The following is a 12,797-nucleotide window of genomic DNA, read 5'->3' as shown; positions in this document are numbered from 1 at the left end:
AACATGTCTACAAATGAGCCCATTGAGATATCAATAAAGGTTATTTCTCACTTAAATTATTCAATATATTTACAGTGTAGCTTTTTAAGAAATTAAAACAGAACAAAGGTAGTTAAATTTCCATTAGTAGTGCTAAGTCTTTGGATCATAATTTATGAGTTACTAGATTCTTTTACTAACATTCTACCAACAATAATTTATAAGATCCAGTTTTTTTCCTAAACATAATGAAATTACAGTATAGGTTAAAATCTAAAGTCTTGCTTAAACTCAGATTAACTCTATACTTATTTATTCTTAAAGCAACCATCTGATTTTTTTCTCAAGATAAGTATAAAAAGATTATTGACTATAAAACAACAATTAATGCCTCTACTGAAAAGTTTCTGACATATTTGTCTACTAATAAACTGAAATTCAAAGTCTAAAACACATTTAAAAAACCATTCTTCTCCACATGGTATTCCATTATAAAACTGCTGCAATGAACATAACATTAGTTGAACAAACATAACACTATAATCAAGCATCTGCTTGTCTTTTCTGCATTGCATATACAGCAGAGATTTGTTGTACTTTTGTTTTTTAGTATTCTCAATAGGTTTCTGTGTTTATAAAGGTCCAAAAATTATCCTCAGAACTTATCCTCCACATGGCACCAGGAAACCAAGCAGAAGAACATTTCTGACACAAAGAATATACAGCTATCTCATTTCAAGATATCAACAATTTGTCACCAATGCAAAACTACCAAGAAAGTGCGATAACCACCTCAACTTCTGTTCAGTATCATCAAAATTGATTAGTTGTCCATACATATCATATTTAATGATTAAAAATGCACAAAATATAGCACATTTCTTCTCAATTTGATTTCTAAGTCTTAAACATGACTTCAATTATATTTCTAATAAATGAATTAAGACTCAAGATTGTTCATGTTCAGCACTGGACCAACAGCATGAAGTCACCGAAAAAAACATAACCTAAGTTTTGTCTGACGTTATAGCCACAAAAGAGAAATCAGTAATGTCAACTTGACTGGATAATTATGTTATAGACAATTGATCATACAAGTGCAAACTTTATCTAGCCACATACAAACAATATCATGCAAAGTATATATTTGAGGTTTAGTAATTTTTTTTCTTTATGGGTTTTCATTCATCAAAGATAAACATCTTTTATTTCTTTGTAAATTTTTTTTACCCACCACCATCCATTAAACTTTGGGGTCCTTTGAGGATTTTACAAATTGTACAATGTTTTAATTCTTCTTTGTAACCCATTTCCCCCCCTGTTTTCAAAACTGAGTCAATACCTGTTAAATAAGCTAATACTTAAGTTATGGAGAATACTGGCAATTTCACTACCTTCATCCTATTTTAATTTCTTAAAAATTACATTGCAAATTTATTGAATAATTTATATAACAAGTAATCTTTATTTATATCTCAAGGGACTCATTTGTACACACTTTCTTATTTTTATTTTATAAATGTAACTTTTATTATACTAGAAAATACTTCATCTGTAAGTAATATTATTGAAACAAATTAAAGAATGCCACTTTCAAAATAGTGAACTAACTAAATACAATACCAATTATATAAAACTCATCTGTTATAGAATGAAGGGAAATTATTTAGATCCCACAGTAGCAAAAGTCATTTTCCATCCATATAGTGGTAATAGAATGATTAACTGTGAGTTAAACATGAAGGAATAATATGGTTCCAAGTATGTATGATTCTTTAAAACTAGTCAAAACACATTGCCAGATATTTCAATTAATGTGTAGTAAAGGTCACAAAATCAATTTCTTATCAGCCACAACCACTCATACAGTAAATTTTATTTTCAAACCATAATCTCTAAATTAAATCTGTGTACCTAAAAAATACAGTACAGAAACTCAGTCATTGGGTTTTTCTCCCTGATAGCATTTTCACAAATGGCACAAGGCTTTGTATGCTATATATAGACTACAAATGTTTGGTTAGATTTTAATCTTCCTAGGGAATGTCATTATCTCTTTCCATGGCAAAAAAAAAAAAAAAAAAAAAAAAGGCCAAAGAGTTAATTTCCTGCTTAAAATAAGTACAAGGTTTAAACAGTTCTGACATTCTATCTTCCAACAACTTATTAGGGGACATTTAAACAATTATAAAGAGAATCTATGAAACTGCATACTAATCTGGATTTCTTGGTAATATAAATTAAGCATCTGAACATAAAATTTCATTCAAAACCACATTAATAAAGAAAATAGCATTACCTTACAGTAAATCCCATGTAAAGGGACTTTGCAAGAATTGAATTTTAATAAAAACTCTTTGACTTGAATGTAAAATGCCATCAACTCTGCATACAGATGTTGGAGTAATATTCCAATTTCTTCAAAGAGAATTATTTTCTCCTAATATGTTCATTGTCATCCAACTCACAACTACATATATGACTACTGTAATTGATGCATTGGTATCTTTCACCTGCACTCAATTTCAATGGATTAAGACAGTTAAGTAAACAGAAATATTTAAATAAACTTGCCTTAATATTTTAATATTTAGAAAATTACAATTTTCATGCAGGACAACTAAGCTTTGCCCTATATCTTTTAACATTATGATCTTTTCTTTTAGCTATGCCCAGACTTTTCTCAAAACCCTCCTGTGCTTTATCTTAAGGATGAACAAGGTGGTCAATATGCTTCTCACCCAAGCTGCATCATTTGCATGTGGTTTTTCACATTATAATGTTATTCATATGGGGATGGAGCCCATTCATGGAATCAGGATCAGTGCATTGTTGTTGAGATTTAACATTCCAAATGTTTGGGACATTTATGCAAAAGTTGTATAACAAGCTACACAGTAGTATTCTATCCCAGAGTTAACTAATAAATGATACAATTCTATTACAAATAGAGAACAACTTAATATTTGATGATTAGTTAAAATGCAGTATATGAAATCACATCTCAAGCATATAGGAAGTAGAAAATTGTCTGAGATGACACATTCAAAAAATTTTCAGTTGAACAGTATTAAAATACATGTAACAAGTTGGAAAACCTTGGTGCACTATTAGAATTTACTAGATGATCTAGTAACTAGGATGTGGCATACTATAGGCTGATTTCTAGTTCCTGGGATATAAAGATATAAGAAAGGTATACCAGTGGGAAAGGGTGGGGGATGGGGGAGAACTAAAGGGAGAGGGGGCACAAAGGTCTAAGGGGATGGATTGTGTGTGCTTTGGTGGTGGGTATAGTAACAATGCTTGAAGGGGGAGATCCTATACCTCAACACACAAATAACTATGTAAGCCAATGTTTATTCAATGAGAGAGAGAGAGAGAGAGAGAGAAGGGGAGGAGAGGGGGACTGGAGGGGAAGGGAGGGGAGGGGAGGTGGTTGGAGGGGAGGGGAGGGGAGAGGAGAGAAGAAGAGAGGGAATCTTTTTTCAATCTGTCCCCATATTTGAATAGGACTCCATCCTAAATTCCTGGAAGGCAGAATAAGTAAATGAGCATACTCAATCAATATTTAAGGACATAAAAGTAATAAACAACTTAATTGTATAAATAAAAGTGACAAGGTATGAAGTAAACAATACTATATAAAGACCATATCAATGGGTATCCCCTAAGCATCAGCTGAGAGGTCAAGATACAAACATATTCTGTAGTGGATAGTTGGGCTTTAGAGGACTCTTATTTATTTGTCTTAAGTTTTAGGAAACTGTGTTACAGCTTTCATTATTTCTTCTGCTAAATTTTGTCTGATCTTTTCTCATGATATTAGACTCTCTTCAGCCCATTCTGTTTCTCAGTTCTGTTTTATTTTTCTTTTTAGTCTTGCAATTCTTTGAATATTATCTTTCAGCCCTTCTATTGTACATTATCACCTCAATTTTGGAATAACATTGATCAGATGATAAATGTAATTTTGTTGGAAGGGAACAATATATTTGTTTGGCAGAAATAGTAAAAAAATATTAGCTACTGAATTCATAAAGTCACTTGGAAGAAACACACAACATAGGGAGGAGATTGCAGATAACTACAAAAGATAAGACAATTAGTGAGTCAAAAATAAATGCACTGTTCCTGGTTCCATGTATGGGCTCCATCCCCATACAAATAACATTATAATGTGAAAAACCATATGCAAATAATGCAATTTGGGTGAGAAAACAAATTGATCACCTTGTTCACACTTAAGATAAAGCACAGGAGGAATTTGGGAGAAGTCTGGGCATAGGTTAAAGAAAAGATCACAAGGCAGGGAGTAAAATTAGGTTATTATAAAAAGGGGGATTATATGGAACTAATGAGCTCAAGAATATCTTGACAAACGCAGCCTGATGTATCTTCCATGGGAATGTAAATATATTTAATATTTGTAACTTGCCTAACGCAGGTGTAATTATTCTTGTAGGAGAAGAATCCTAAAAATAGAGAGTCGCTTCAACATTAGCAAAGTTTTTAAACTTTCGTTTGCATTATTAACAATTTTTTTCAGCTTATTGTCTTGATGCCTCTTGCTACAAAAGAGGAAGTAAGAGATAAAGGAAGTAAAAGAAATGGACCAATATTAGGGTTTAAGGATACATTGAAGAAGAAAGTTAATGTGTGGTATGATAGCTCCTTAGCACACAGAAACCTATTCTACTTTTTGTTCCTATGAACATTTTTCTGCAATCTTTGAAGGCCTAAACTAGGTATTTCTCTCCACCTCTTTTCCCTTTCTAAAAGAATCATTTTCCAATTCAATTGTTCTGTTTATTCAACTTTGTGTTTGTATTGTTGGCTTTTTGCCAATGACTATCCTTAAATGACCCTCATGTTTATATTTAAAGAACAATGCTGATTATCACAGGTATCTTGGCCCAGGTTTTGCCAGCAGGTCAATTTAATGTTTCCTGAACACATGGGTGGGGCACAGCAACTTTCGGGCACTATTACAGATAATATAGGTGGGAGTAGACAGAAAGGTGCCATCAATTTTCACTTTCAAAATTTCCTTCAGGCAGATGAGTTTTGTTTTAGAGCATTTCTTGGCAAGTAAAGTGAATAGGGAGCCAAATCTGGGAAGCCCTTGAAAAATAATATCTCAACAAATTACCTAGATTTCCATTCTTTTCTGGAAAGGGGATAGGATACCATTGTTCGGCAGGAACAATAATCATATTCACTGCTGCCTTTTCTGAATATACTGAACTGCCCCCTTTTGAGGAACTGGATTTTGCTTTGAGAAATTTCCTCTTAATTTGTCCACCACAAATGACCCCCGTCTCATTTTAGTGATTCTACTCTAAATTCACTGATCTTGAAGGAGGTAGATGAACAGGAGTCAAACTGGTCCTGGTCCAATGAATTTCATCAAGATATTTGGAAGCTGTAAATAATTTTAACTTTTACTTAAAACATGTTAAATCTGCATATTTAGCATGTTTTTTTTTTCTTTTTAATCAATTATTTTGATGATGTAGTGGGGGGGAAAGCAGGTTCAAGGTAGTAGTGGAAGGTAAAACTGAAATAATTCATTCATTATCTTAATGAGATTCAATTTCCTTATTTGCAGGCCTAAACTTGCATAATAGTTTCAGGATCATATGAGGCAATTGTTTGAATTGCTTTCTCTGGGAAAATTATTTAATCTATGAATAGAGGATAATAAGAGCTCCTCATAGAGTTATAAGGATTAAATTAATAAATCCACGTAAAATGCTTAGAATGGTGTCTAGCTCACTGAAAGCACTAAAATTAATATCAAAATTATGCTCTTTTTGATAATAACTTGTAAATATAAAATTAATTTATTTAAACATTAAAAAGACAGCTAAGGAAGAAGAGGATAACCTGTAGACTGAACAGTTTTCTTTTGAATAACCAGATGTTGACAATGAAGTATTTTGATGCCTTATAAATGAGACTATTGATAACTCACATTCCCAGAAGAAAGGCCATTTCTTTTTTTCTTTTCTTTTTTTTTTTTATATTTTATTTATTTATTTATACAAGCACTGGGTACAGTCAGAAGTGCGGGAGGGTGAGAGAATTCACCAGAGCCAGAGCGGGGAGCAGAACAGACAGACTGACGAAATGCACTGCTGAGGGGAGCAGCGGGGGCGTCTACAGGCCATGTGGGACCCTTGCCAGGAGGCCGGGGATTGAACAGGCACTGCAGAGGCTGCAGGCAGCTTTGCAGCCCAGCGCTCAACTGCTGCGCCACCAGGGAGGCCCAAGAAAGGCCATTTCATCAATTTTTCAAAATTAACTTAAAATTCTTAAAATCACTGACAAGGGAGTAAAGTCACAATAAGCAAAGCATCAAAAATGGGATCCAGTGGTTCATTTGTGGTATTGAAGGTACTATCTTTGGTATCCTTTGCTTTTCTATCATTTTTCTTGAAAAGCAATAGAGGATTAAAATACAATAAAATGGATGTACAAAGAATTATTTTATTTATTTTAATTTCCCAGCAACTTCTAATGATATGGCTGAGTGGAAAACATGAGATGTTAGAGTTGCCATTGTCATTTCTATGCAAAATGAAAATAATTCTAGAGAAACAATACGCAACCTTTGTTGTCATTAGTGCCTTATCATAAGCAAATATTATAGGGTATATATGTCTATATATACATGTACACATACATATACATACTTATTAACTGGTGTTTTAGCCTGAAGTAAAAACAAAATGTAGTGATCCTTACTTAGGAGGAAATCAGCACACTAATATTGTCATACTTAGGATAGATTTAAAGCAAAATTTTGAATAGCTTTTTCTCATTGCTGAAACTAGAACTCAGAAGTTATATTTATTTCTATTATTTCAGTTTAATTATTGGTTTCATTAGTTGTCTAATTCTAAATACTAATAAATCTAACTAGATAATACTGACTTTTGAATAAATTGGGCTTCTATAAGATGAAAAATTTTTATGATGTTTAATTATAGATAACTTGGGAAAATCCAACATCAAATATGAGATAAGCATGAAACAAATATTTTAGAAAAATAAAGTGTGAAACTCAGTTGACAAAAATGGTATATTCAACTCAGATACAAGCAGTTTTCAGTTTTAAAACTGAGAAGCTGATGAGCAAAACTCAAATGACACAAATCCTATCTTCCTTCTCTGTTTAAAAATAAAAAGTTAGCTTAGAGGAAGTTTTCACAATGGTTTATTGTTTTATTTCTCTCTATATATTGAAGGAATTTATAATCTCATGGAGTAGATATTTTTGAGGAAGTTCCACCTAATTATTGTGGCAGATTTTGTTCTTTCTATTGTGTAAACTTTCTTGTCAACAGATGAAAGAGGATGGATTTTTTGAAATTGGCAAAGGAATTTCATTTATTTGGATGAAGTTCACAGAAATCATGCATCCTAGAATGTAAGCCTTGGTATTTATACTGTTATTTCTTAAATAAGTTAAATTTTTCATTCAATACAAAAATCCCAAGGAAATATATACCGCTAAAACAAACCTGATATCCAACTACCCAGAAGCATGTCAGACTTCACAGTCAGGTTTGTATCAACATTCATTTACCTAAGAAGTTCCCTGGAATATGTAAAAATTCATTTATTTTATGAAAAATATTTATTTCCTCAAGGATTTATATGAATATATGAATTCATATATTATATATGAAACAAGATGTATATGTATGTGTAATAATATTGAGATATATATTTTTAATTCTTCCAATATTTATTAATTATTACTAAATATTAGTAGTGGGCCACCCTGGTGGCATAGAGGTTAAGTCTCAGCACTATCACGATCGCTTAAGTTCCATTCCCAGCCAGGCAGTTAACCTACATGGCACAACAGACCTCTTCTGTCTTACCTGCTGCTCCCCTCAGCAGTGTATTTCAGTAAATCTGCCTGTTCTGCTCCCCACTCTGTCTCTGGTGAATCCTCTCACACCCCATACCTCTGCCCTACACCCCAGTTCTTATATGCATAAATAAATAAAAATAAATCTTTTTTTTTAAAAAAAGTGCATCCTTATAATGCACACAACCTATCATGCAGTTCAACTCCTTAATACCTGCTGATGGCTCTTCTTTATTAATAAATTCCATACTCTTTGACACTCTAACTTCATTGACCTCTCAACTGTGCAAGATACCCATCCAACATGAAATACTATGAGTGCCTTAAAAAATACTACAAATTTCCAACTTCTAGGTTTTTATTATTGCTGATTCCTTTTACCTGACTTACCTTTGACCCATTGTCAGTCTTGAAAACTCCTATTGATTATTTAATTCTCAGCATGGAAAACATTCCTGAAGTTGGCTGCACATCTAATATTTACCTCCACAAGTTTCATAGCATTGTGTCAAGTCACTACTATTATTCTGTAGTTGTCCCCAGATAGTCTGTAATGTCCCCAAGGACATTAGCAGAGTCTGAGAGTCAACTTAATGAGTAGGAGTAGAGGCTATGGAGTCACATACACTTGGGCTCCGATCTTGGCTCCACCATTTATTTGATAACCACTTGAGATGTTTACTTAACCTTTTCAAGTCTCCATTTCCTTACAGATAAAATGGGAATAATAATAGATGAAGGTGTTGTGCTAATTAATATCTAGGATTAGTCACAGTAGGTATTAGCTATCCTTATGACGATGCTAATGATAACGATGCTGACAGTATGCCATAAATATTGTCTTACTATTGTTAAAACTTGTTTCTATGGGACAATGTACTCTAAATTCTAAGCATCTTGTTAAAACCAGTTCTTAGAACAGGGTACATTTAGTGAGGTTGGGTTATTATCAAACATTAATTGGCAAGTCCCTGAAGAAGGCAAAATTTATGAACATGATGAAGGTAATGATAATGACAAGAAGTAGGTATTCTCTCCAAAAAAATTTCTGTCCAGTTATGTTTTATTGATGTAATCCCAATCTTTAGCAAAAGATTGAAAAGTGTTACCTTTTGAGATAAAAGGAGACAACAGCCTTCAAATCCAAAATATAATCTAAACAATTAAGCAGTTGATAATATAATGTTTAAAGTTTAATTCTGAAAAGCATATTGAATATACTTACTAAAAAAACAACGAAACTCTGTCAATGAATTAATAACAGGTGGAACAGATAAAAAACACTGTTTTAACAGTTTCTGGAGGGCATCATAAACCTCAGCTGGTGAATATTAAAACAGGTGAATAGATAACTTTTTAAATAAGAAGGGAATTTAAATTAAAAAGAATTTAAAAAGCAAAGACCGTCTCATTATAAATTATTCTCTTTGAAAAGAGGGTCTCCCTGGTGGTACAATGGGTTAAGATGCAACCTATGAAGCTATCCACAGCCACTGAAGCACAAGTTGATCCCTGACCAGGGAGCTACCTACTTGGCACAGCAGACCTCTCCTGACTCGCCCTTGCTCCCCTCAGCAGTGCATTTCAGTCTATCTGCCTGTTCTGCTCCCCACTATGTCTCTGGTGAATTCTCTCACCCCCTACACCTCTCACCCCCCACACCTGTACCCCAGTTCTTGTATGCATAAATAAATAAATGTTAAAAAAAAAGAAAAAAAAAACAAATTGTAACCCAAAAGGTCTTGAGGTAGGTTTTTTCAAAGGAAAATATTTTCTGCCTATTAGCTGGCTATTGACGTAGGTAGTGAAAGAAAAAAAAAAAAAAAACTGCACTGGATAATAGAAAACCTATTTTTTAAAAGAAATCATTAAAAAAGTGGTTATAAGCTGGATGCTGAAGGTCCAAATTTTGACAAATTATTGATGTTAATGATGGCACTCATTAAATGCATCTAAATAACAAAAAGCAATACTATTTGAGAAGTATTATGGTCCAATTTGTACTAGTTAGTGGAAAAACACACAATATGCATGTAATGATATTTTGAAGGTCACACAACAATCAACTTGCCATAGTGTCATTCAATTAAGTACATAATAAGAATGTAAGATTATTTATGGAGAGTTTTGTAGTGCTTATAGAATAGCACATTACAAATCTCTACTGTATGTACAAGCAGAAATGCCTGATCTAATGTGCCATTAAGCAACTGTAGCTTTGCTCTACATTTTTTAAACATTAAACTAATTATGATGAGGTTTAGTCTTACTATATGCTGCATATTTAATCTTTTTTAAGAGCTTATCAAATTGAATCAGGAGATGCAACTTGTTTACGCTATAAGCAAACACATGCAATATTAACAATGTGCAATACCCAGGCTTAATTAGAAAAAGTCCATGCTATCTTAAATACATTTAGGAGTATAATACCAGTTTTAATTTGAATTTGCCATTTAATTATATTTTAAAACTAATTTATATGACGTGGTTCTCTCTCCTACGCAATGTTGTTCTATTGACCTAGTTAAAGCTAGATTGTACTAAAAATGATAGGATTGAGTAAGACAGGAGGAGGCGTGCTGTTGGTAGAGACCACAAGCAAAAAGCCACTAAAATTGATTGTCAGATGTTTCTTACACTAAGCCCATGGGCTCAAACTCACCTTGGAAGGACCCTGTATGAATTCTTGCCCTGGGCTCTGGCCTGAAGTTCTATAAATGTGAGTTGATTTCTCAGGAAATAATATATTTCGTTCTCCCTCTCTCTCCCGCTCTCTCTTCCCTCTCTCTCTCCAGGGTATGCAGGAAAACAACTTTAAATATTAGCCTCAAATTATGTGGTCAAGTTCCTGAGAATGACCTATGCCAACAGAGCCTTGTATCACGAACTCTGCACCTGTGTCCCAAAGGTATTGACTCAACTGTCTGCATCTCAGTTTTCCAGCTTAATCAAAGGGCAATCTTTAATATTCACACCAAAATTAAGATATACACGGGATCATCAAAAATCAATAGGCAAGTACGAATTCTGGTACCGGGGTTCAATCTTATGGATTACTAATTGAGATTTTCTATCAATAAGAGGAAATCTAGCATCATAATATAAAACAATTTCTGGACAAGGGAAGAGCAATCACATCAGAATTTTTAATTTTAGGATAAAATCTAAAAGAGGTAATAAAAATTGTTTACCTTCACAAATCGTGACACCATTTCCTGAAAATCCCATGTTACAATAACAGGCTTCAGCTCCATTCCGTATTTCACATTTTGCATTTGGGAGACAAGGTGTCTTGGTGCAATTTTGAGTATAGGTACAATTCAGCAAAGTGGAAAAACCCACTAAAGAAAATAAATACACCTTTCAAAAAGAGAAAGAAAAAACTCCCCCCTTTGTTGAATTAGACTACATAGATGCAAATACTTTTCTTTCTTTCCATTTAGATAAATGGATTATGAGAATTCCCCCAGGGAGTATTTAGCTAAATAACACAATAGCAAGGAAGTAAAAAAAAAAAAAATAAGATTTTTCTTCAATCCCTGTGTTTGTCAAATAAATCTCAACAAGGCAAAATTTAGTAAATAACCCAGCTTCATAAAGTACAGGGTGTTCCAAGATCACTGGACCATAGTTATCAGTGCTCACTCTGAGATACTTTTAAAGGTAAGTACAAGATCATAAAGAAATTTACTCTTCTGGGAATGATTCTGTGAAAAAATCAAGGTGAACCCGAGTATTTAGGCCTTTTCAAATTTAAAACTGTATTATTTGAAGATATGTTTCTGAGCAACATATCATAACATCCAGGAGTACAAATGTAATTATTGTTTTCCCTATGTTCTGATGACCTTTTTAAAAACTACCTTTTTCATAATAGTATTTTTAATTTCTTGTCCCATTAGGGGAAATTAAAACTCAACATACTGGTCAAAGATTGATATTCTGGATATAGAATACATAAGCAGGACTAGCATAAAGAACCATAAGCGAAAACTAGGCTTTACTTCAAAGTTATTGGAAACAAAGTTGGAAGTGGTATTTTATGGGCTGGGAGGAAAAGATAAGGAAAAGTATAGGACCTTTCTTTTTTATTGTTGTCCCAGGCCTCAAGTCAAGCACGCCTAGGGCTGGACAGTTATGAATTGTTGAAGTTATTGTTCTGAAAATAGTCCTCTGAGATAAATAGTCCTTATCTGGTAACTAGAGATCTTAAAATTTTAGTCTTCTAAATTCCAGCCTCACATAGACAGTACAGACTGTCTAAACCAGAAATTAACTCACCTTCCAAGATGCCATTTTTTATCTTTCTGCACAGCATCATCAAAACAGTATCTCAAAAGAACCCAAAGTATGGGTGGCAGTACCCCCTTAAAATGCCAGGAAACCTCCTAGAAATGTTAATGGCTTGGATTTCCCAAATTTCTAGAAAAGAGGCCAAAAGAAAGGTCAAAGTCTGAGACTTTGCAAGGACTTTGGGGACTATGTCAGCAGGAAATGAAAAGGTGATTTAGTCCCTAGGCCCCAAATACCAAACTCCAAACTGAAAGGCCAAGGAGAAAAACATCCTGAGAAGCGCTGCGTCAGTTCCCCTTGGAGACTCAAGTCAAATCCACTTGGTATGTGAGCTCCACCTTGGAAAAATCGCCCTCCCTGTAAGCGGCGGGCCCCTGTGGCATGTCAGGGACTGGGGCTCTGGGCACTCACCTAGGAGCGGGAAGAGTTTCATTGGCAGCGGCCGCGGTGGTGACAGTGGCGGGAACGCGGCTGGGTGTGCGGGCCTGGGACCCGGAGCGGCTGGGCGGGCGCGGCAGGGTCCCGGCTCCGTCCCCCGTGACGCGCAGCTTCCTCCGGACACTTTCCGGCCTCTTTTGTGTGAGAGAGTGTGTCAGGTCCTGAGTCTGCAGACTGCGTCCGGCCCTTCCCCCTTCCC

The 12,797-nt window shown here is 34.2% G+C and overlaps 1 protein-coding gene across 1 annotated transcript in view; it reads right to left on the bottom strand.

Annotated features, from left to right (window-relative positions):
* The window catches only part of ADGRL4 (adhesion G protein-coupled receptor L4), a gene marked incomplete at its 5' end in the record, with an annotated part of 81,638 nt that extends 69,045 nt beyond the window's left edge, over nt 1-12,593 (bottom strand). Inside the window, 2 exons of the mRNA XM_084241771.1 lie at nt 11,059-11,208; nt 12,572-12,593. Coding sequence (XP_084097897.1) covers nt 11,059-11,208; nt 12,572-12,593 — 172 coding nt within the window. The remainder of the gene's footprint in view (nt 1-11,058; nt 11,209-12,571) is intronic.
* Between the last annotated feature and the right edge of the window lie 204 nt (nt 12,594-12,797).

This window comes from Talpa europaea, assembly GCF_964194135.1.
Source record: "Talpa europaea genome assembly, chromosome: 9".
NCBI classification, from domain to species: Eukaryota; Metazoa; Chordata; class Mammalia; order Eulipotyphla; family Talpidae; genus Talpa; species Talpa europaea.
Note: the sequence above shows the minus strand (reverse complement) of the source record. Positions and strands in the feature narration are given on the sequence as shown.